Source organism: Suricata suricatta, chromosome 14, assembly GCF_006229205.1.
Source record: "Suricata suricatta isolate VVHF042 chromosome 14, meerkat_22Aug2017_6uvM2_HiC, whole genome shotgun sequence".
Classification (NCBI taxonomy): domain Eukaryota; kingdom Metazoa; phylum Chordata; class Mammalia; order Carnivora; family Herpestidae; genus Suricata; species Suricata suricatta.
In genome coordinates, this window is record NC_043713.1 from 37,967,577 (window position 1) to 37,993,308 (window position 25,732).

The 25,732-nt window shown below is 37.3% G+C and overlaps 1 protein-coding gene across 1 annotated transcript in view; it reads right to left on the reverse strand.

Annotated features, from left to right (window-relative positions):
- The window catches only part of ASXL3 (ASXL transcriptional regulator 3), a 179,495-nt gene that overhangs the window by 127,600 nt on the left and 26,163 nt on the right, over positions 1 to 25,732 (reverse strand). The window contains exons 5-8 of the mRNA XM_029921562.1: positions 19,211 to 19,283; positions 18,723 to 18,824; positions 16,647 to 16,729; positions 9,711 to 9,713 (exon numbers count right to left, since the gene is read on the reverse strand). Of these exons, the coding sequence (XP_029777422.1) occupies positions 9,711 to 9,713; positions 16,647 to 16,729; positions 18,723 to 18,824; positions 19,211 to 19,283 (261 nt within the window). The remainder of the gene's footprint in view (positions 1 to 9,710; positions 9,714 to 16,646; positions 16,730 to 18,722; positions 18,825 to 19,210; positions 19,284 to 25,732) is intronic.

Sequence of the window (25,732 nt, forward strand, 5' to 3'; positions counted from 1 at the left end):
GCTGCTTAACCCATCCTATATATATAAATATATATGTATATATATATATATATTGCCTTCTCAAGGTGAAATATGAACATTCAAGGAAAGATCCTTTTCATAGTAGAAGGTAAACTGAAAGCATATGAAGACCTGGTGCTGCCTGGTAAGGTAGTTGAGGTGGTCCCAAATGGAATATACTCTGTCCTGAAGGGGAGAGAGAAAACACAATATTGGTTTCCAAGACTAATCTTCTAGGCTTGGTACATAGGTTCAAACCATTCTGGTGTTTAAAAAACAACAAAACAAAACAAAAAAACCTTGGCTTTTTCTGCAGCTGAGAAAGTAATGCCAGATTAACTCTTGACACTATCTCATATTACCAAATACATGCCTTCTTTCTCCTGAATCCCACTGTGTGGACACCACTTTTATAATCCTGCCTACCATTGCCTTGACTGCATTACCAAAATCTCTACTGATCAAGGAACCCTCTACTTGCTCATTATGCAGAGAGGACCAGAAAACTTTCAATGAATATCAACTTCAAATGGTAGGAATAAGAATTAATAATAATAATAATAATAATAGTAATAACAAAATCAATGAAGCCCCAAGAGCTATTATATGTTAAAGAGCAAGAACAAACCAATTATTCAAAATATCAATTCCCACTCTAACTTCTTAATGAATATGCTTTTAAGAAACAAAGAGATAGTAGAGTTTTCAAAATTAAACCAGAGGATTCACTATTTTTATCTTCTTGAGACCTTTATTACAATATTAAGGACTATATTTTCTTTTGGTATCCATCTCTCAAACTAATACTGAAAACTAAAACTTTCAATTCCAGCACAAAATCTTACTAAGTTTTTCTATTTCCAGAATGTGTCTAGAGTAAAATTAAATGGGCTAAATCACTGTAGCATTATTTTCTATGTACTTACCCTCAATTATTATTTGCATTAAGCAAATGGCTATCTGACTGCTTGTCATACAGAATTCCATTTAAAATTAATAGCATTCTGTCTTCTAATCTCCATTTCACTTGCTCTACTGGCCAGACTAATCCTATCCTTGTCAGCTACATTCAGTGTATACTAAAATGAAAAATCTTGGCAATGTCCATACAATGCACTGCCTCCCCTACCCACTCAATATTTACACTTTGGTTCCCAAGACAACTATTCCATTGACATCAAATATCCAGTAACCTTTTAGATGGGATTGGATCTGAGGTTTATATCAAACATAATACGCATTATGTTTTTTTTTCTGGACACTCTCCCACTAATTTCACTGCATCTCATGAAAAGGGACATAGTTCTCATAAGGAAAATGCAAAACCTAAATGGATCACCTAGGCAAAGGACGTACAAAATGCCATACCGAAAGGGAGACCAGTTGGTCGATAACTCAAATTTACAGTCCACTTGGTGCTTAGCAATATACTATGTCTCTCCTCCTAAAATTTTAAGTCCTTTGGTTTGACATACCAACCCTCTGTTGTGTAACATGAGGGTTTGACCAGATGCAGTAAGTATAAGAGTCTTCTAAAACCATCCCTTATACAGATGTCAGTTGAAGATGTGTATAAGTTAACGTATGTTCTATCAAATAAACATTTGCTGAGATGTGTACTGTGATGGAGGAACTATACAGGATATACAAACATGAGTGAGATAGGTCACTAGCTATCTTGCAATTCATAGTTTAGATGGGAGAAAGACATAAAAACAACTGTGGTAAGGATACATTTAAAACCTCCCTTTAAATACAAAAGAAGGAACCATAGTTCTGCCTGGGGTTCATGGGGAAAGTTTCCCAGGGGAGATGACAATTTGCATCTTAAATGATAAGCAGGTAGCAGGGTAGCAGTAATGGTAACAATCAACAGAAGCTAAGGCATCAGCATACATGTAATTTAGTAGAATCTTGGAAATCAGATCACTACTCAAAATTAAAATATATTCTGTCCTATATTTAGTGTAACAGACACCCAAACTATTTCCAAGTAATGGAAAACTCCTAGTATACTATGAACATTTACTAAATATTAAGACAAAACTGTGAGAAACTTTAATGGCAGAAGCACACAAATTACATAGATTTTTTCATAAAATTCATCATTTCCTACATATTTAAATGGAGACCTCCTTAGAGACAGCAAAGTGGATTTTTCATTAAAGTCTATTCTCCAAAATTTCATTTTGTGTATTTGAAGCTTCATAATAAATTTCAAACGAAATTTGGATGACAATCCAAAAACAAGCACTCTCAGACACATCTTTCCCCTCCAAACGTACCAATTAGATAATCAGGAGAGGGTACTGTCAGGACACTACATGTTAAAACGAGAAGGCTGGAATGTGGGAAAGCAGACGAAACACCACATTGATATCATTCATTCAAAAGGCTAAAGTGACCTGAATAGGAAAGCTAGAGAAATACAGTTTCTCAGTTACAAATAGGACCTCCCCAAAAGCACTTCATTTAATGAAAAATTACTTACTTGGTATACTGTAAAATGGGACAACCCCTGCCTAGAGTTCCAACATTGGTCATTCGCAGTCATATTAAAAATGATGCAGGACCTGCTTAATCAAGTAACAGTGGCTTTCAACCCTATCACTGAATTGGAGTTAAGAACATAAACTAAAATCCCGTTTCTAACTTCTCATGAAATTTTAGATAAACCTTAGGTACTAAATACCATTACATACTTCTTTTTGAAACAACCTTTTGGCACCAGTAAGCCAAAATATTACTGTGAAATATCTTAGAATACAAATTTGACTTGAAACTCATTTAATCTTGATTAATTTCTCTAAATTCTTAATAAGGCAGCAAACAGTAAAATCTCATTACAATTGACAGCACATTTTCCAAATTATATTATTTTCATAACAATCTTGAGATTCAGATAAAGAGTTACAATTTCCCCCCATTTTACTGGAAAGATTAAAAAAAAAAAAAGACTGAATGACTTATCCAGGATAACACATTATGTTAGAAGCAGAAATGGAGAATTAAAATTTCTATTCACTCAATCAGAAAGTATCATGAGGCTATTATATGAAGGGCACCATGGGGAAGAGACAAATCAATGAGACATGAACCCTACCATTAAGGAAATTGCAGTCCTATTACAACAAGAGAAAATCTGAGCAAGTTTATCAGATGCTACAACATAGGAACACATATATTATGTTATAAAGGACTAGGGAGGATAAAATAATGAATTAGAGCCAGAATTAAAGAATTCTTTACTGTGGAAGTGGTATAGGAAATTGGAATTGGGCTTTGGAGGTGGGGGGTGGAGGACAAGCAATGACGAAGGTCATTGCGGCCTGAGACTTGAAAATATACGGAATGTTTGCATAAAGTCAGGTATAGGTAATTACTTTTTCAAATGTCAAAGAGGATACTACATATTTAAATCAAGCCCAAGAATGAGATTTAATTTAAACCTAGCTGTAACAGAAGCTGGTAGCTGTTCCTCAATAACTACCTTTCCCTCTAGTTCAGGCTTACATTTCAGCTGGGAACACGCCTCCTGCAACAGACTCTTCTCCAGCTTCCCATTCAGCTACATGCAGTGCTGGATCTGGCCAATGGGCAACAGCAAAACCGATGCACTCAACTTTCAGAAGATATCAATAAAGGGACTGCATGTGTCCCTTCTTCTAGCTGCTTCTTGGAACAGAGATTTGGTGGCAAGCAATGGTAAGACCATCAGGATGAGGACAAAATCCTAAGGATATGGGAGCAATAAGACAGAAGGATCCTGACTTCCTGGATGTCCTGATGTACCTGGACTCATCATTCCTGGACTACCTATCTTCAGAATGTCATGTGAGAAATTAATTTTTGTTTTTTTAATCACTTATTTTGGCATTTCATAATACCCATGCAAACATATACACTAGCTTTTATAAGCAGGCTATGCTATAAGTAAACACAAATTAACAGCAGTTTCTTGAATCTCAATTCTCAAAACCTAAGGAAAATTATCTGAACATATTTAAATTAATTGTAAAGGATTTAATATAATCAGCAACATACAACTTTAAAGGCTTGCAAATCTATTTTTACATTTTAATCTATATAACAACCCTAGGCAGAGTAAAAGTCAGAAATCAATATCATATTGTAAGTGAAGATGACAACATATCATGAATTCATTACAAAAAGAATTTGATAGTTCCAAATTGTATTGAGTTTAACCTCACTTAATCTATAAAATAATCATTCCACACATTCCATACTGCATTGGTATACTAAAAATCCATTTATAAAGAAAGTCAAAGAATCTATCAATGCCAGAAAAAAGAATCAATTAGTGAAAACCAGATTTTTACTGTAAGTTCACATTAGTTTACAATTTGCCCACTGGACTTCTCGGTCCACTCAATTTTATTGTCATTACATCTAAATATTTAATTGCTGTCCATTTTTTAATAGAGAACAGAGGAAAATTTATTAAGAAAACAAAAATATATTATCACACTGTGAATGATGAAACAGAGCACACTGTAAGAGCCCAGAGGGAAAAGACGAACAGAGAACAATGGGTGTTGGATGACCTGTTTGCATTAACTTGACCGCACGCAAATCTATTCACCCTTGTTTCACATATTAACCATCTATGACAGCCATTCCAAAGAATAACTGGAATCAGAATATTCAATAAAATGATCTAAGGCATTTGCTGAGCTCACTGACTGTCTACATCAGCCTGCAGAGGAAGGAATGTAAGATGATCGCAACCTCTTCTCCTGTTTTTCCCATAGTCCTTTGGGCAAAGTCTCGATGACAACAAGGGGCCACTGAGGCCAGATTCAAGAATATTAGATCACTAGCAGAAGTATAAATTACAGTATAATCTCTCTTGCACCCCTAACTGCTGCCAACAGTGTTACAAATATGTACTACAGGAGGCAAATAAAATCAGGTAATAGAGGGTGACTGGATCAATGAAAACCCAGCACTTCAGGAAAATCAATTGAAAGACATGTCCCTTCTAATAGTACCTTAGAACAGAAGATTTATCTTCTTTTCTTTACATAGATTTAACTTCACTTACTACTAGGCTTTTGCACATTCTTCTCAAATTCAAAACTGATCAGTCTAAGTTTTAAGATGAGTCAAATATTTACTAGTTCTATTAAAATGGACTACTCATCTTCTCTAAGCCTTAGTTTATTGATCTGTGAAATAAAAGTTTATGACTATATGATCTGCAAAGTCCTTACCAGAAACAAAATGTTATAGTACTGAGTTAAACTTCATTTCATCTTACACTACATCCTAATGTAATAGAGGCTGCTCTGAATGCAATATTTTTAAGGAAAATTGCTTCCAAATAAATTCCCAAAAGCATTGCTTAAAGTTGGGATAGTAATGACATCAGCAAATGGCCCCTTATGTAAAACAGTCCTGACTTTACCATAGGCTGTAATTCTTCAACTGTTAGGAATTATTCAGTCCTCTATTCTTCTATCACAAAACTCTTCTAGGAAAAACTAGAAAATTGCTTGAGTGACCAGGGGGGTCAAAATTGGGTTAAGGGAAAGGCTAGATCTAAAATTTAGATATTATCTGCTCCTACTCAAACTTCTATAAACACTATTTCACATATCTTCATCACACTTTTGTAAGAAAAGAAGAATATACCATTGTATCTAACATACAAACTAATTTATAAAACTTTGAAAATTAAGTTATAGGTGACTGACTCAAGAGGGGGGTATCTAAAAAATAGCAACCTAATTAAATTCTAATTTTTAAAAAAGTTAACATTTCTAATATTAAGGCTGCATAAAAGAAGTGCACAATAAAAACTATTTTAAGTAATTCCAAATAGTACTTTCTGTATTCCTGATTCAGCACTTTTCTTCTTAGGGCAGAGGGGTAGGGGAATGCCAAAGTAATCTTTGCTAATCCTAACACTTCAGAATTTAAGATTTGAGCCATTTGATTTTCCCACTAGCAACAACTTGTTCCAACAAATCTTCATGAATGCTATTTTTTTCTGTATTTAGAACCAGCAGGTCACCTTCAATAAACACTAATTAAGCAACAAATTGAATAATAATCATTGCACAAATTGTTATATTTCATGCAGACATGCTAGAAAAGAATTAAGTAATGAATTCAGGTTAGCTGCAGTGGCCTAAAGGAGAACGTGCTCTGCTTGGAAATTTTACATCTGCCTTTTGAAAAATGAAAAATAAAAACAGAAAGGAAAGAGTAGCAATTTTATACCTCCCAGTGGAAATACAATGGATGGATGAGATGAAGAAGGATGGATAAATGGTCATGATACAGATTATCTACGACAGCAAAGGGCATCTGATCATTCTTTGCTTAAGATAATTTCCCTCCAAAATGTAGTAACGCTGCTTCTGAAACTATACTCACGTATCCATTTGGGCTTCCTTTTCTTACCTTAGATCCATTTCTTAAAAGGATAATGATGTTAGTAACTTAGCCTTCCCAACCCCCACTTAAGCATAGTTTAGTCAATCGCATTTATTTTCATTTAGTTGTTTCACAAATGGAATATGTGGCACCCTCTAAAACTGTCTTCTGGGTTATCTACATTTTGTTAGCAATTACGTTTTGACTGGTCGCAGTGAGGAAGCTCCCCAGAAACAAGTTTCAATCTGTAAGTCCAATGTCAATAACAGAGTGAGAATCCTGCGAAGCCTTTGATCCACCCATTCCCTCCTCACAGCATTACCTTCAAAAACAAACAGTAAGAAGGTGCATCCAAATATCCTTTGCTCCTGTCTGTAAGACCTAATCTTCACTCATAGGCATCCTCCTCACACTGGACAAGCACAAGAGGTAAAATTCGTCTGTGGCTTTGCATTCTCCAAATGTAAATGTGTTATGGAGATGTCCACCCTTCAATCCTATTTATAATTAGGTTGTAAGCTTGAAGAGTCTCAATACGCCTATCTATAGGCTACTAACCTCAGCAAGTAAAATATAAGACATTCAATAATTAGCCCAAAAAGCTGTTAATGAGGATATGTGTGTCATGAAGAAGGTATTCACTTAACAGAATCACATAGCCAAAACTTTCCTGAATCAAAACTGTTTTAGGTTGGGGCTATGAGTATTTTAAAAGGTTAAAAGCAATTGGTTCTGAATCAGACATTAAATCCCAGATTTGCCACTTGCTAGCTGGATGGACTGTCTCAAGTTACTTAACCTTGCCTGCCTCAATTTCCCTATCAGTGAAATGGGAAATACAGCATCACCAACACACCTCAAAGTTTTTAAAAAAATAATTCATGTAAAGTCCTAAGGACTGGGCCTAATATAAACAAAGTTTTTTAAATTAGGAATTTTTTAAATCATCAAGCCCCTATTCATTAATTTGCCTGACATACTCCATACAGTATGGTGTCTCAACTCTGGGCCAAACAGATTAATGGACACAGCAATGTGTATTTTGTACTGTAATGGCTTTATATTTGTGATGGAAAGACAACACTTCTTGATATGTTGGAATATCATACACTTTATGAAGAATTCAAGAGAGAATTAGAAATCCCTAAATTTAAAAAATATATGTGTGTGTGTGTGTGTGTGTGTGTGTGTGTGTGTGTATGATCATTATGCACTAGGCTGAAGACACACTTCACAGAGAAGAGATTAAAAGACCTAATTAAATGACACAGAAAAATGGTCTGGAACCATGTTATTAAATCCTCAAAAGCAGGGACTACATTTTATTTATCGATTAATCCAGCAACTTCTACAGTCTCAGGAACATAGCATCAGCTTAATAAATGTTGATGGAATGAAGACATGCCTTAAAGCTTCCACAAAAGCTCAGGATCTAACACAGTGACTGCTGAGTAGGCACTTAGTAGGTTTCGACTTGATGAACATCATGTTATAATATCTACATCTCCACAGCTTTATTTTTATTTCTCTGATGTCCTACTTTGACCACCAAGTTCCAGCCAAAGCTCTCACCTACACACCAGAGTGCTGTGATCCTGGGTAGACTGAAGAGTGTGTACAAGCCTTGCACAATACCTAGAACAGATCTTAACTTCTTTAAAAAAAAAAAAAAAAAACAAACACAAACAAACGAAAACACTGACGGAAAGCACCCGAATGTCAGGCAGAATCCCAGTCCACAACTGTCAATGTGACTCTGCACAGGAATCTCAGGAGCCGTAGGATACACAGTCTTTAATTGTTCTGAAAGAGCTAAGACTTGTTCTTGGGAATGACACACTGTAGCTTTTAGAAAACCTGGCTTAACAAAATGTCATAATTTTTATTCTTCTGAAAACAAATCAACTATAAAAAGAAGTCCCCATGTCAGCATATCGACTGTTTTGCATTTGAATTATGTTGTCAACCTTAAAACAACAAAGCAAAACTAAAATCATTTAGGCATGTGGCAATTAAGAGCACAAGCAATGAAATTAAGAGATAAAGAGAAAAATACCACTTAGCAAAAAATTAAATAAAATCACCCCAGTTTCATGCCTATTCCTTTCCAAAGATTTTCATCTGCATAGGATACTTAGACTCACATACAATGTAATTTTATATCCATTTCTGCGTCTATTTCTGTACTGAAATATTTATAGAGAGCTCAGTATATCTGGAGTAAATTATACCTAGATCTTGATAAGGCTGAAATCACCTAAATTACCTTTTTTTGTTCAATTATTTGGAAGAATGGAGAAAGAAAGCTTGACAGAATAAAAGGATGTATTAAGAAATGGCTATTTCGTAGCTATAATTGCATTCCTTAGTGAATATTGATGCCTTGAGGGTTATATGCAGTCACTGGAGCTCTTTTTACTAAAGGTTTCAAATAAAATCCAAATCAATTTATGTTATATGAATATACACATTATATTTGAACACGAAATTTAAGCCAAGTATTCTATCGGTTTATACATTAAGAATAACATATGAAAACACATTATTAGGAGTATATAAAAACAGAAGACAGTACAGTGTTAAGCATATTGTTATGAATACCCTCCAAGATTAATCAGATACTCCAAGTTCTGGAAATACTATGTTATGCCATAAATTCTGGAAATCTAAAGATGCAAATTCTGAATCACTATTATGAACTGAAATTTTGTGTCCCCCAAATTCATATGGTGAAGCCCTATGGTGTGTGGCTGTACTGGAGATGGAGCTTCTAACGAAGTGATTAATGTTGAATGAAGTCTCCTAAGGATGGGACGCTGATGTGACAGGAGCAGTATCCTTATCCGAAGACAGGGCGAAGAGCCCACCCTCTCTCTCTGCACACCCACACACCCAGGAGAGGACATGTGAGGACATTGAAAAGGGGACCATCTGCAAGCCAGGAAAAGAGCCAACACCAGAAACCAACCCTGCTGGACCTTGACCTGGAACCTCCAGCCTACAGAACTGCAAAAATAAATTTCTACGGTTTAAGCCGCCCGGTCTAAGGTGTTTGTGATGACAGCCTGAGCGGATTAAGCCAGTTACTATTAAGATGACTTCAGTCAGGGAGCTAGGAAGAGTCCTTTCCCAAATGTACTTCGTGAGAGTGAGGCATTCTATCTGAAAAGGGCGACCTCCCCGTTCAGCAACCTGATCTTATAGCCTCTGCTGGGACAATGTGATAACTAGCAGACGTGCACACAAATGTGCATGCACACACACACATGACACAGCTCATGAACACCTCATGGGGCTCTGTTTCTAACTTCCTAAAATCATGAGAAGCTAACAGGGCTAACAGGGTGAGAGGCAAAAGCAAGTAGTCACCTGTGGCTGCACCATCAGATGCTTGGCTATTAAGGCTTTAAAGTTGCCGAAGCCCAGTTTGATTAGGTAGTGCTAGAAGCTGGAATTCTACCTTGTAGGGTAATGTTTCACATAATTATTTTTTAACTTGGGAAATGCTTCCAAAGTAATATATAATCTTATTCCCCTGAATCACGTTTTCACAATAAGTTAAAAAAAAAGTTGCATCGAATAGAAGAATAGGATTAAGAGGTACAAATTTCCTGTTTCCTGTCGTAAAAAAGTTACGTCACGGAGATTACAAGTACAGCATAGGGGATATAGTCAATAATAGCGTGACAACGTATGGGGACAGATGGTAACTGTACTTCTGATGAACACTGAGTAATGTTGTGCACCTGAGACTAAAAATAAAATTTAAAAAGTTTAATTTATGACAGACTGCAAAGTCATTTTTAAACAATTAGTGACATCCATGTATAAATTTTAAATTCTTATTTACCCAGTTTTATACCATTCAATTTAAAACACATTAATTATGTACAATGCCAATGCCCGACATATTAAGTGATGCATTTGGGGAAAAAACAAACAAACATATACATGACCGACTGGAAATTCAAACTCCCATCTAATTATAAAATAAATACAATGTATATTTTCATCATTTGCATCATAAACCCTACATTATCAGAATATCATGCATTTATTCAGATACCACGTGACTAGAAAAAAGTACCATACCCAATTTCATCTAATTATCGTCAAACATACAACTGACAATATATTTTGATTGTTACTAGGTGCAAAATATTCTCTGAAATATTATGGATTGTCAGTTAAGAAGTCTACCATAAATGGCAGTGCTTGTTTCAAAACAAAATGTCTTTAAAAAAGGGGGAGACTGTATTTAAAGAGGCCAGATAAGAAGATACTACACTAAAATGAGTTAAGAAATTGTAAGTGCAAGTGTGCAAATTTCTTAAAACTAGTTAAGAAATGTCACGTGCAGAATGAAGGGCAAGGAGTAGGGATACAAAGAAAGATCTAGTTAGGCAGTAAAACTCACACTACCTAAGAACCAACTGGCCATGGGGGCCTCGAAGAAGGGAGTTCAGAATGACTGATTGAGACTTCCAATCTGAGGAATGATGACAAGTAAAATTTTATGTCAACTAAGAGGTAAATTATTATCAAGGCTTGCTTACACACTCTCATAGACACACCTACCCACATACATAAATAATTGCAGATTGTCCTGTGTTTCTGTTTAGTAACACCACTGTCTCACCTGCCCCCTCTGAGTGGCTGACTGTGCACACCATTTATACAATGAGAGATTAGATGCTAGCAAACAGCAGGGCTGACACAGTGAGTTAACACTACAATTCTAAAATTCCTCAGCACAAACTAGACCACCATTTCAGTGTAAAAAGGAGGGATGCCAACATGGAGTCTGGAGATAAGAATTGATTTTGCAGTAGAAATTATTTGTGTTTCTTTCTTATCTCTAGACAAAACAGTTCAGCAGCGAGAAAGAATCATCTCCTACAGCACTAATTAGAAACGTAAATCTCACCAAGAGAAGTGCCAAGAAATTTTATTGTTTGTCACTATACAAGGTAATAGAATTTTCTGACATTTATCCCCTAGAAAAATGCAACATCTTTAATAAACAACAGTATGAAGTGGAGATCCTAATTTCAGCATATCGTAACAGAGATTGCAAAACAGAAACATGCAAAACCTTAAGGCAAGTAGCTCAAAATAAATTTAAGAATTATCAGTAGGAATACAAAGTTCTCATTGATACCAGAATAATTACAAAATCTTGGGTTGTCAATTACATGTTCCACATTACAAAATCAAAAATATGTCCATATTCAGAGTAACACTAAACACAACAGGGACTGTTTATAAAGCCTCTCAAATGTCCCTACTGTGGTATGTAATTATAGGCTGTTGCTCTGCAAATGGCTGATGAAATCTAACAGATTTTTTTTTAAGTAAGACATCTATAATCTTTTAAAATGTGCCTAATAAATATCACCATGCCCCTCCCCAACAGGTTTTTTTTTATTGCTCTGTGTGTGTGTGTGTGTGTGTGTGTGTGTGTGTGTTTTATGACTGCCATACCTCCACCTCCATTAGAAAACTATTTGCCTATTAGCAAACAATATGAAAACCAAATCAAGGTTCATGTTATATTAAGAACAGGTATCTCGCAATGATAGTGCCCAGCACACAAGAGATCACCCTCACTGATGATGACTGTTCTGCTCTCATGAGGTAAGGACTGCAAGCCTCACTCCTCGACCTTAACGCCCCGGATACGTCACCAGATGAGAGCACATACTTCTTTGGAAACATCACTTTAAAAATCACATGAGCAGAGAAAAACATATCCTCAGCCATCCAAAATCCCTCAGTCCTCTTTGTAAAGGAATGATAACTTCTGAATAAGCAAACCATCAACAGTAAAGCAGAATTAGGACAACCCCAATGTAATCCAAACCAACATGATAACTAAAGTTACTCTTTTTCTATGAACATATTTCTCATTACTGGAGACAGGTGCTCGCTTCGGCAGTACATACACTAAAATTACTGCAGACAAGACCATATTCTACAGTAGAACCCTAACTCCCTGAGGAGGTGGGGATGCTTAGTCCAGCAGTTCAAACAGAGATATCAAATATCCATCCACAAAAGCGGATTGGAATACACACATCTTAACCCTGTCTATACAAGCAGCATCACTATTTGATGGACTCTAAGATTCTGATCATTCCCAACAGCTATGTCTTATCATTTGTTCACAACTCATAAACACAAAGTGATAAAAGCCTGGAAATACTCAGAATGAGCAAAGCAAATATATAGATGGACCTGAGGAAAACTGTATTGATAAAAATCTTCTGTTATTACAAAGAATGGAATTAAAACCTATCAAATATATTTTCATTAAAAATTCTAGACAATCATCTCATAATGTGTTTTTTTTCAACAAAACCCGTATGTCCTTCTGACCTTTTTTAAGCCACGTGGAAAATACTTATTTCAGTCTGTGCTTTTCCAAATACAATTTAATCACACACTACACATTTCATCAATAACATGAAAAAAGATACACAGAGCATGATACGGAAAAGCTGTCATCTTTTTATCATGTCTACTTGAAAAGTATGCAATTTAAAGTGTCACTTGAAGAGAGGAAAAGATAGCATAAAATGTCAAGAATTTTATCATAGTCAAATAAATTAACAATATCACATATACTGAACACATTCAAATACTCATATCAGCTTTGCCAAAATTATCGGTGTATTTTGTATTGTAAATTACAAGTTTAAACCAGAGGTACTTAACAATGTTTGGAAACAGGCACCCACACAATAACCTTACTTGCTCGCATATAATCTGCCAGAAACTATTAGCATGCATATATTTAATACGGTTCCCACAAAACTATTAGGTTTCTTTTGATTAAAACATACAAACTATTAAATAAGAAGGAAAAAAATACAATATATAATGTTAAAAAGAAGCTTCTAACTCTGAATGGAAGCCAAAGTCATCACTCAGCATGAGAAAATGAACATTTATTTTAAATTGTTTCAATGCTTATTTTATTTTTGAGAGAGAGACAGAGACAGACCATGAGCAGGGGAGGGGCAGAGAGACAGAGACACAGGATCCAAAGCAGGCTCCAGGCTCTTAGTTGTCAGCCCAGAGACCGACGCCGGGTGCGAACTCATAAACCATCAGATCATGACCTGAGCCAAAGTCAGCGCTTAACCAACTGAGCCACCCAGGAGCCCCCAGAAAATTAACATCTTGAGAAAGATAATTTACTCAACAAATATCTACTGACTATGTGCTGAGTGCTGGGATACCCTGCCGCTGGAGAGCCCACAAATGCGCGTAGGCAGACAGACAAGGACAGAATTACAGGACAGTGTGGTCAGCGCTACAGGACAGCTATCTGGCACACAGAATGAAGGACACCCCACCCGCCCCGCCACCATGGTACTTGAAACAAATGGCTTACTTTAAATCCAGGTTCACAATCTTCTCTCGTTTCTAGAAATGCTAGGTACAAGGGTGAACTGTTTGGGGGAGGACCACTACCATCATCTCTCACCCACAGAGATTATCAGAAGGTCATGGCCACCTTGGGACCTTTCACAATTACTCCCTTCCATTTTATTGAATATATCACAAATCTGCATTTCTTGCAAACTATATCGTTAATACCTAGAAATTAAGCAGCTATGTATGACCTTATGATGATGGAATTTCTAAATGTAACTTAAGAAAAATAAATACAGTTACATTTTGTTTACTCAGGTACTATAAATATCTGGAAAACATTTAAGAACTTGGAAGGTAGCAAAATAGTACATTAAATAGGGAAAATAAATGTCAGAATCTGCTCCCTAAAACAACACACATAACAAGTAGGAAAGCCCAAAACTCACTCAAATCATGTACTTTTATGTTTGAGTTGATTCTAATAAGCAAACTAGAAAACAAGGGAAGAGTGGTCACAGACAGACTGGCCATAAGTAACAGGTCACAAGTTGCAGAAGAAAAAAGATTCAAAGAAAGAAATGAGAACATAAACTGTGTGGTTGAAGGCCTTCAATGCAGAAGCAAATTTATAGAATAGAACTTGAATAGGACTCTGGTCTCTTTCTTTGCCTGTGCCCTTGCCTATTTGACTTGTGAATTCATTGCATATACTTTCATTATTGCCATCCTGGTTTATCAGTATTTGTAACAACAGGGTTTTGTTTTTCCCCATTTATGGAAGGACACAGTGATTGGTGGAGAGGGAAAGAGAGAGGGCTGTATTCCAAGAAATAGCAGGTTACATCTTCCATTTCAGTGTTCTTCACTCTTTAAACACACTGCTGTGTGTTTTGTTAATTACATATGCTTAAAGCCCATTTAAATATACCATTCTGGGAAGACCAGCATTTTGAGAAATAGGAAATAATGCTGTTACAATAATAAGTGTAATTAAAATGCTGTTCAGAGGCATGGTACAGGAATTTTATATCTCAAGGTACGTAACAACTGATCACAGAGCAGTCTCTCTTGTTGAGGAGAGTATCGTAATGAACAAATTTCAAAAGCCTTCTTCTAGGAGATGCTTTTTATGTCTACGCTGGCAGATTCCACTGGCATAGAGCCCACATTCAAGAGGAGTTGATATCCTTAGATTTGTACCTCCTCTTTTCTTTTGGCTGCTGCACAAACACTTTCAGTGCCTTCTAAATGGCATAAATATTTTCAGGGTTTTTGACAGGCGCAAGGAGGAAATTCATTCCCAGGTGTCCCCATTTGGTTCCCTAGCTCCTCACACCGACATCTGGCTTTGAAGAACAGGATCGCCCCTACCAGAGCGGTTAGGCTGTCCACAACTTCTCTCCCCACTGGTGCCTCCAGTTTGCTGGGGGAACAATGATTGCAAATGGTGTCATTACACTATCTCAGGCTCTGACTTCCGAGCAGGCAGAAAAAGCCTCCAACACAGAAATGAAAATTTGAGCCTAGGTGTCCTACACCCTTCTAAATTGTGCTGTTCATGGATCAAACTTGCAAAGGATGCATTTTAAACAGCTAGAAGCTGTTGTTACTCACCCTTTACCATAGTAGGAGTTATAGGTAATGCTGATTTGTTTTTAGGAAAAGTTGGCCTCAGGAGGATACTTATTCTCTCAGTTTTATCTCAGTGTCAGTAAAAACATCCAAAAGGTAGCTCAGCAGCTTTATTTTCACCACGCTGCAACTACTGTATACCAATGGCTTGTAGGCAGACAAGTGTTTACGTTATCCATAACATGGATGGTTATTCACTCAGATGACGGCTCAATGTCTGTACTTTGTAACAAACTTCTTTTTTCTCCTTGAGTAGTATCATCAACATGGCCCTAAACTGATGGCTAAAGCCCAAACTGTCAAATCTGGACAATCACAGATTGTCCTAAATAGAGGACAATCACAGATAAACAAAATGCAGTATACGTCCATACAATGGAGTATTGTTTGGCAACAAAAAGGAAGGAAGTACTGATTCACGCCACCACTAGGATGGACCTTGAAAGCATTTTGCTAAATGAAAGAAGCCAGACACAGAAAGCTACATACATACTGTATAATTCCATTTCTATGAAATGTCCAGAATAGTCAAAAACAGACACAAAAAGTCAAATTGTGGTTACCAGGGGCTGGAGGGAGAAGGGAATGGGCACTGACTACTTGATGGGAATGGAGTTCCACTTAGGGTGATGAAAATGTCCCAAAATTAGACAGTGGTGCTTACTGTACAACTTTGTGAATATACTAAAATCCACTGAACTATACATCTTAAATGGGTGAAATCTTATGGTATGAGTTATATCTCAATAAAACTGTTTTTTTAAGACTCACAATAGCTGATTAATGACCCTCAAAGTATAGGAATTCTAAATATAAGAGGTCTACATTTGCAACCACATTTCTTGACATTTCAGGTTTTATCAGAGTGATCCTGGAATCTCTCTTAAGCCTGTAAAAGTGTTCCTCTTTAGTCATTTTCAGAAACAAAATCTCCTCTTAAAAGGGACAGAGAACAAGGAGTAACTCCAATGAAGGGCTAATTCATGCAGCGGGGCTCTTTGTGAACAAAGTACACTCTATATTAACCTGCTGAATGCAATTTATTAAGCCAACAGGCAACTCCAAGGAAATCTTGGGTCATCTAAATATTTGGCAATCACAAAAGAATTTGCGGGTAATTACTTAATTCATAATCAACTACAATATCAAAACCTAGATACACCTATTGCTTTGCAATTCATAGCGATTACTAATCAATGAAAATAGAAAATGTAAATATGAATACTGACCTTGTTTCTTTTAACCCTTCTTTCTGAATGACTTCCAATATTTGCTTCGCTGTCATTGGTGAGTTGGGGTGTTTTTCTAGTGCCTAAAAAATAAAAATAAACATAAAATTCCTAGATTATTATATGGATGTGTATAAATGAAAATATGTGTAAAACATGCAATGCTTCTTTAAAGTTTTAAAGAGGAAGGGGCTGATGTGTCAAAGTAAGGTCCCATCACACAATTCGGGTATCCAAAGTGAGAATGTAATTCTTTTCTGGACATTTACGGCAATTTCTGCAACAAGGGGGTTATTCTTCAAAAAATTGTCACAAAGGCATACACACCAAAAAAAATGTGAAAACAGGAGAAAACAAGTTATTAAATGTATATAATTTTCTTTACTAAAAGTTGCTCACATTTATAATTAAAGACAGGTTTTCAGGCCATTAAAATGTTTCCTGAATTCCCAGGACCTTGGAAACATGGAGCCCGGACAATACCAACAGCGGAGAACAAAGTGCTGGTTAGAAATAACCTCACTGGATTCACATTTTGATCAACCTCTTTTGTTTTAGGGGGTGACAAAAAGAGGAAAAAAAATCCTTCATGGCCAAAATGGAAAAAAGCATACAGAAACCCAAGTAAGTCATTACAGTGTGTTTTCCAGTTCAGCTCAGTTTCCTTTCTTCTGCCTTTTCCAATGAATTTCAAGTAAACCCCTTCCTCTTCCCATTCAGCCCATCTCAGTTGTATAAACTGAGTCCCATTTTTCTTTCTCTCCCCTTCTGGCCTCTTTACTTTTGAGTGAAAGGGACTAGTTTTAAACAGAGTATAAGGGATACATGGGACATAGCTAATTATTTCCATAGTCTTTAGACCATCAGGGTCGGAAATCAAGTTCCTTTATTTACCCAGGGGTGTAACTACATGTTGGGAAAGCACTAAACAAGTGTCCACACTGTCACCAGCACAGATGACAGGGACTACCTCTGGGTACAGGAAACAAGTCTACACACATCTTCACAATGACTTCCTCCAAGAGTAGACAATACGTACTTAAAGATGCTCTACAGAAGCTTCTGCACATTGTAGAGTTCTAACTTAACGATTATTTACTGGAATGATCCTAATTATTAAGAATTAACAGAACCACCTTAAAAAGGAAAAATTGAAAAGGCTTCTAAATCTGTTCAAAATAGCTCTGTGATCTCTCCTACTACCATGGCCAAATTTCAACCAGGTCACCAGCAAAGGTTCTATTCATCGGGGTTCTCCAGTGATTGACATACCACCTGCCCCACTTCACCATTAGGGACACTGTCCTGTTCTCCCCTCTCTAGTTTCCAGGAAATGTCCCCATCTTTCTCCCAATCTGGATAACCCTCTTAGCCATTGTTGGTATGCCCTTGAGAGAATACAGGACTGTCAGCTACACTAGAAAGAGGGGATGGCAACGAGTGTGTCAGTAGGAAGAGGAAACCTGTCCTCACGGAGGAGGCCGCTGGAGAGCTGGCTGAAAACCGGGAAGGGGGACAAAGAAACACAGGCATAGCTGTATAGGGAAGAGGACTGATGTGTACAAAATTAGTTTAAAAAAAAAGGCAAGAAGGAAACTATCATAGAGCTGAAAAGGGGAAGATAAGATCACAAAGAAGGGCTGGAAAGAAATAGACATGAAAACAAAACGGCTGACAGAATTTGCAAAACGAGAACTATAAGTAGAACAGTGAGTACTTGTGAATTACTGAGAGGCGATGCTGTGGTCACATGACTATATATAGAGTGGGCATCACCCCAAATGATAGGTGATGCCGGGGACACTCATGGTCTCTCATAAAAGACATGGGCAGAAGGTCAACAGACACAGACGTACACAAGTAAGCAAGCAAGGAAGAGGGGACTGGTGGGGAGAGGCATGGGATGGCAGAAAGAGGGGAGAGGGGACAAGGGAGAAAAAGGAGGAAAATTGAGCTGAACTGGGAATGTCCAAAAGGCAAACTGATTAAATCTAGAAAGGGCCGAAGAGGAAACTCCGGTGTACTGGGCAACGTTTCAACAGAAATTTGGGTGCACTCAAAAGTGGGGTTACTCACTGTGGAGGATTCCCTGTTTCTCTTCCTGAGTACAGGCCCCTCCGCACACCTGGGCAGCTCCTCCCAGCAATTGAGAGAATTTGGATAGCCCTGTCCCCTTCTCTATGACATCACATCCTACTCTACAAAGGAAGTAAAAGTGCCAAGAATTACATCATGAAGTGGATGAGAGGCAGGAAGGAAATGAAGCCACAAAACACCAGAAGCCACCCTCCATTCCTGCAAGACAGAGAAGGGAGACAGAGAAGGAGAGCTCCTGGTTGTGAACAAGCTTCACTGAACTAGCTGTGTGAACATGAACAGAACAAAGGAGAGAAAGAAATTACCTTCACAGAACAAAACATCGATACCATCAAAATAATGCAACACATGGCGGAGACATGAATCAGACTCACAGGCAGCCATACTCAGACAGACAGTGGGAAGAGGCCGCGGTCAGAGGGAGACAGCGCCCTGGGCTAACGGCAGACTGAGGAACTGCCCATTACCCCAACGCGCTCTCGGCTACGAGGTGTTACATCGCATCCGCCCCGGAAAGTGCAACTTTCTGAATGATCCTTCCTGACATTTTCAAGCACAACTAGTATTTGAATATGTCTTCACGGTCATGCAACATTTGTTTTGATTTTACCAGGTTCCTCTAATTTGTTTCCCCGTATTGTGCCTACCTCTTTAGAAAATGGGGACAAGGACGCATTAGAGCAGGGAAGAGAGTAAGACTACTCACAAGTTTTAGGACAATTATAATAAGATTACATAGGACCAATAAATATTTTATATAATCATGACAAGTTGAAGCTGGCTTGGGTGATAATGATGTTAACTGTGACAAAATAGAAAATATAATTCTAAAGTTTTCCATGGATAATGATCATTTAAAATGACCTTATTTGCGGCACCTGGGTGGCTCAGTGGGTTAAGTGTCCAGCTTTGGCTCAGGTCATGATCTCAAGGTTTGAGAGTTGGAGCCCCATGTTGGAGTCTGTGCTCACAGCTCAGAGCCTGAACCTATTTCACATTCTGTCTCTCTCTCTCTCTCTCTCTCTCTGTCCCTCCCTTGCTCATACTCTCTCTCTCAAAAATAAGTAAACATTAAAATGACATTATTTCCAGATAGTAAAAATTGGAAAAATGCAAACTCATACCTGTATTATAGAAAACAAAATGTACCCATAAGCCTACAAACAAAAATACTACCCATTCCTAATATTTGTGTTTTCCTTCTAGTTTTTTCTAACCATAAATATCAATTTAACTATTATAAAATATGTGTATATACCGTTACCTACCTTAGTTATCTTCATGTAATATGAATTCTTCAAAATGGACATCATAATTAAAACTTCACTGAGGACAGGCATTTATACTGTTTTAAAAATTCAATTAATAAAGAATATATTGAATGTAACATTCTTTGAGTATTACTGAGTCAAAGGATGTGAGCATGTCTCTTGAGACATTGCCAATTGCTTCCAGAAAGATTTTAACAATTTATACTCTCACCAAGCAGAACTAAATCTGCCTCTCTTACAACTTTGCCAGGATTCAGCATTATCTTTTAGTTGTGTGCCAACTTAGTAGGTCAAAAAAGTAATGGCTTATTGTTATTCTAATTACAGTTCTGTAAATACTAATGAGGATAAAGGGTTTTTTCCAAATGAATATCATATAGGATATGACACCAGATATTGTTTTTCCTTATTGATGTATAAAAAGACTGTATATACTTAAATAATATTTATTGTTTTGCAAATTAATAATAGGTATTATTTTTTTGTTACTTTTAGGGGATATTTTAGAGAGATATCCAAAGTTTTCTATTTTGAATGAACAATTTCATCAGTTTTTTCCATCATGACTTCTGTCTTATGTTTACAAATCCCTTTTATCCAGAGAGCATGCTAGTATCTACAAATACGTTGTTCATATTTTTATGGTTTCCCTTTATGTTTATTTATTTTGGGGAGGGGAGAGAGAGAACATGCATGCACAGGCACATGTGAGCAGAGGAAAGGCAAAGAGAGAGAGAGAATTCCAAGCAGGCTCTGTGCTGTCAGTGCAGAGCTCACCACGGGGCTCGCTCCCACGAACTGTGAGATCATGACCTGAGCCGAAGACACTTAACTGACTGAGCCTTCCAGGCGCCCCGGGTTTTACTTGTTAATTCATCTGGAATTTACCATTTTGTAGCACGGTGAAACACTAACTTATGCCCCACTATCTATAAACACATCAAGATTCTCCACCATGATTTGTTTAGCAAGCCAGTCGTGGTCACTGAGTCACTCTACACTGTATATTAAGACAATGAAAACTCCTTTGGATGTGAAACCAAATAAATGTTGGAACTCAATATACAAAATCCACAAAAGCAGAGCTATTCTTGTTAAGGTGGACAGGAGAGTGCGCGAGCCCCCAAGCACATTCCCTCTAATGGCCGAACTGTAAACCGCTGTCCCCAGGGCCTGTCTGCAGTCCTGAAAGCTCCCCTGATCTTTCAGTCAAGTGCGGTGCTAACGCCACCCTGATTTAAATCGCTCAGATATTATAACATACTTTACTATCTGGATCGGCCAGTGCTCTCATTATTCCTGCTTAAATTTTTAATTGTTCACTTCTTTATACTTCCAGATGAAATTTAGATTGGAATTAAATGAGACATCTAATTAAATTTTTAAGCAATTTATACAGTGTTCCATGTGTTTAAGTTTTGTTTTATAAACTGTAATAAGCATTTTACTGTTTATATTTTTAGTTGCAACCATGAATACGCTTTTTCATATAATAGTCTCACATTTTATTGCTAAGACATACAAAAGCCACTGGATTGTGATAATTATTATCTCTATAAAGAGCTAATTGAATTCTTACTAATTCTAATAGGTGAGAAATACAAAATCATATTTTCTACAAATAATGTGAAGTGCGTCTCCATTCCAACACTTCTATGTTTTCTCTTTCCTATATTATTTACTTTGGATAAAAACTGATCCTTTTTAGTCCCATTAAAAAAAATGCTAAAAACTGAGCTGTTTTGCAATTTATCTGCTCAAAAACAGGCCCCCAAACTGCTGAGTTTCTCAAAGTCCTTTAGCTTCTCAATAGTCCCTTAGCTGGACTATTAGAGCTGCCTGCCTGAGGAGGACTGTAATTAGAAACCTCTGGCCAGAGAGCAATGTCTCTTCTATACAAATCAGTCTGCCACCATGTTCAATCTTTACATAAAATGCCCTTTCTCTGTAAAACCAACTGTCCTCCAGTGTTAGAGCTGTGTCTGTGAGTCCGCTCCATGCTTACCAGCTAAGAGCTGGGTCTGCAACTCTCATGCCTCTGCCCTAAACGCTAAACTCCTTTCAGTGCTCTGTAACCTCCTTTCCTCCATAGGGCTGGTCTGCAGTAGGTTTCAGATTCAGCATCACTGCTCTCCAGAAAGGGGGATTTCCATGGTTTGGGACACAAGTCTGTATCCAATCAGCTACCTTCCTAGCAGGGGATCTTCTTGTAGTCTTCAGAGGACCTGAACAGATGTGTAGGACTACACTACCGGCTTTCAGCCTCTCTACGCCTATGACTGTCTCAGAGCCCATCTCAGGAAAATCTAGATGCATGCTACTGTCAGACCAGACAGACTCATCCCAGAAACCTCCTCCTCCAGAATCTACATGTCCCAGGAGGAGGACAAAAAAAAACAAAACTACAAAGGAAGGATGGTAATATAGTTAAGAGGAGAGAGACAGTTTACCATTATCATTAAGGGCACAGACCAGCCTAAGAAAGGATTCTTCTGTTTTAGGTTCAAGTACTTTCATCTAATAAATAAAATGTTTTGAACATTTGAAGGCCTACTCAAGATTTCCTGGGTGTCTTTCAAACATAAAAGTTATCTCAAGTATCCCTAAGATAAACACAATAGAACAATATTCATGTGATGGTTAAAATCTTGATCCTTCAGGCCCTAAATAACATTTCCTGAGCTTACTTAGTTTTAATTTTTTTAAATGTTTTTATTCATTTTTGAGAGACAGAGAGAATCCAAAGCAGGCTCCAGGCTCTGGGCTGTCAGCGGAGTCTGATGTGGGGCTCAAACCCACAAACAAGATCATGACCTGAGCCAAAATCAGACACTTGACCAGCTAAGCCACCCAGGTGCCCCCTGAACTTATTTAATTGCAAAGTAAAAAGAGTCCTACAATTAAAAATCCCATCAATGATATATAATGAGATATGTCGAATCCTCAGTGAGTATCCAGCACCAAGCTCAAGTTCTCTCCCTTTTTCTAACATTAATGTGTCTTCCCCTAATCCATGCAGGCAGTTCATTTAAATGCTTAGCTGCCTACAGTCTTATGTCTTAGGTCAATGATTTTGTGCTTACAAGAATAACTATTATATAGCTCTCTATCTGATCAGAGAGTGCTTTCACAGAACATATTTTATTTGATTTCATTCAATGTATGTTATTTTATTTGACTCTTACAACAACTTTCTCGGAGATGCACAAAGTTGAAGGAAGTGGAAGGACAGAACTTCACACACTGTAATACTGAGGATGACAAGGTTTAAATGTAAGAGTAGCAGTTAATACTTATTAGGTAGTTCTGTGCTAAGTCTGTAGGAGTCTTACATTTACTGCAGAAGACTCTGGGACTCATATTTAACATTCCTTGCTTCCACTCTTCTTGAGAAACCTCAAAGGTCCGTGTCATTCTGATGAAACATGGATCTGGACGACTGGTAGAATTCAGACGAGGAAATCACTCACATAAAAAGTGACAGCACCTTACCCAACTGCCCAATACATGCAGCTCAGTCAGCTTGTTCTCGAACTGTAACATACGTGGTTACCAGTTAAGGGTTCAAGGATGATCCAAGTTTTCTATTCTACTTGCATGCATTTTATGGGGGAAATTATATGCTTTAATAGCATTTATGAATGTGTGACTTAAAAGATACAGAAATTTTGTTTTAATACCCTTGTGAATCAGGACCACTTCACTCAGAAGAAAGCAGCCTTCAAGAAGCTCAAGTGGCCCCCAGGTTCAGCAGCCCATCTGACCCTGAAGTCTGCCTCCTCTACGAAGTTAAACTGCTTCTCCTCATGAGCACAGGGGTTTCACAGAAACTGAGGGCCTACAGTCAAGGTATTATACACAGTATCTACCTCATAATACCCACTTCTGCAATCTCTCACTTAAGAACAATAGAATATTTCTTTAAACTCTCTTTAAATTGTACCTTCCCTGGGAACACTTGTCAAGCAGTCACTAATTAGCATTATCTGCTTAATGATATTCTTCCTGCGACGCTGCAAGCATTGGTTCCCATTCATGTCCACACCCCAGATGGCTACCAAGTAAGTATGCTTATACGGAGAGAGACCAGGATAATGTGGGGAGATGTTTTCAGTCAACCTATATTAGAAATGTTTATAGGATAATAAAGGTGACGGGGTTTGATTTCAGATAAACCAAGAATACCTACTCACTAGCTGTCTGATCTTTGATATCTAACTTCCCTGAATCTTAGTTTCTTTACTTGCTCATTTATAAAAATGCTCTGAGCACAAAATGAGAATGAATAGAAAGCACTTATTATTCAAATATGCCAAGTGACTGCCTACAGCAATATGGGCTAATAAACATTAGTTAACACTGTTGCTTAGGGGGAGGGGGCTCAGAGCACATTCTAGCAACATGAGGAGAGCTATTAAAAAAAAATTATGGACGTTAGATACTGTCTCTCTTCGAGATTTCCTGCATCAATTGCATTTGAGCTTCTGCAAATAAGGCTAGCCACACAGCGCGACCCCTCATCCTGTGAGCACAGCCAAACGCATCCCACGACAGATTCACAGGTAAACCTGTACATGCTGTGCCCAGTTGCATCATCCAACAGTCTTTCTGTCTTTAACAAGAGGGGTTATACAGTATGGCACTCTTTTAGATACTGCTCTGTCGCCCGGAAAGAAAAGCACACTACAGGGACAAATTATCCTGTTACGCTTGTGTTACAAATCAAGTAAAAATACAGAATATCCCAGTAACAACTTACTTCCAACCATATGCACTTAAAGACAAATTTTCAAGTAACTATGATATATACTATCATAGAATATCCATGAGGAATAAGAAATCTGTCTGTAAAATGATTTTAGTTGCCAAGCTGCATAAAACTGAGCACAACTGAGAGAATGGTGGCTTTCTAAGGCCTAGAAGAATTCAGAGCGATCGGTACCTGAATTTACAGATAAAATTCTCTGCAACCGAGAGGTGACTTCTAATTTCCTGTGGGATTTTGGTAACTTTGTTCTACCTCATTAAGTCTCCAATCTTTTGAAACGGTTGCCATTACTTTTAACACAGAAAGAAAACAAAGTGAGATGCCCAGAATTTCTACAATGTTCTCAAAAAGGTAAAAAAAAAAAAAAACCCTATTAAAACCTACTTAAATGATATGCGTGAAACCTGGTTTAAAAGTAAAACATCTCTTCAATTAAACAAATACTTCTCCCACAGAATTCTTCAGGCAGGATACTCTATTCAAAACCCACCAATTACTAAAATGCTTTTTCTGCGACTCAAGTAAAAATTCTGCTTTCCTATGACTTCTACAATAGCCCTGGCTTTTGCCTTTGAATGTGACAATTATTTAATTTTAAATCACAAACACTTTCTTAACATGAGTGTTTAAAGTCAGGTGACTGTTATAGGAATTTGCAAAATGGGGCCCAATCATTTACTCACCCGATACACTGCCACCTGTTTGAATGCACTAGGGCCTGGTCTTCTGTTAGCTGTAGGCCGATGGACCCTCAGTTTCTTCCACCAATCCTCACATAAAATAATTGGCAGACACTGTCTCGCAAATCACTCTTCTTTGAACACTGAGTCTACCAATGTCACCTCTAATTTATGTGCCTTAAGGATTATACTGATTGAAATAAATCAGCTAAATACCACTAATAAATGTTCTAAATGCAGTTTGAGTGAAACATAATATAGTGAAACTAT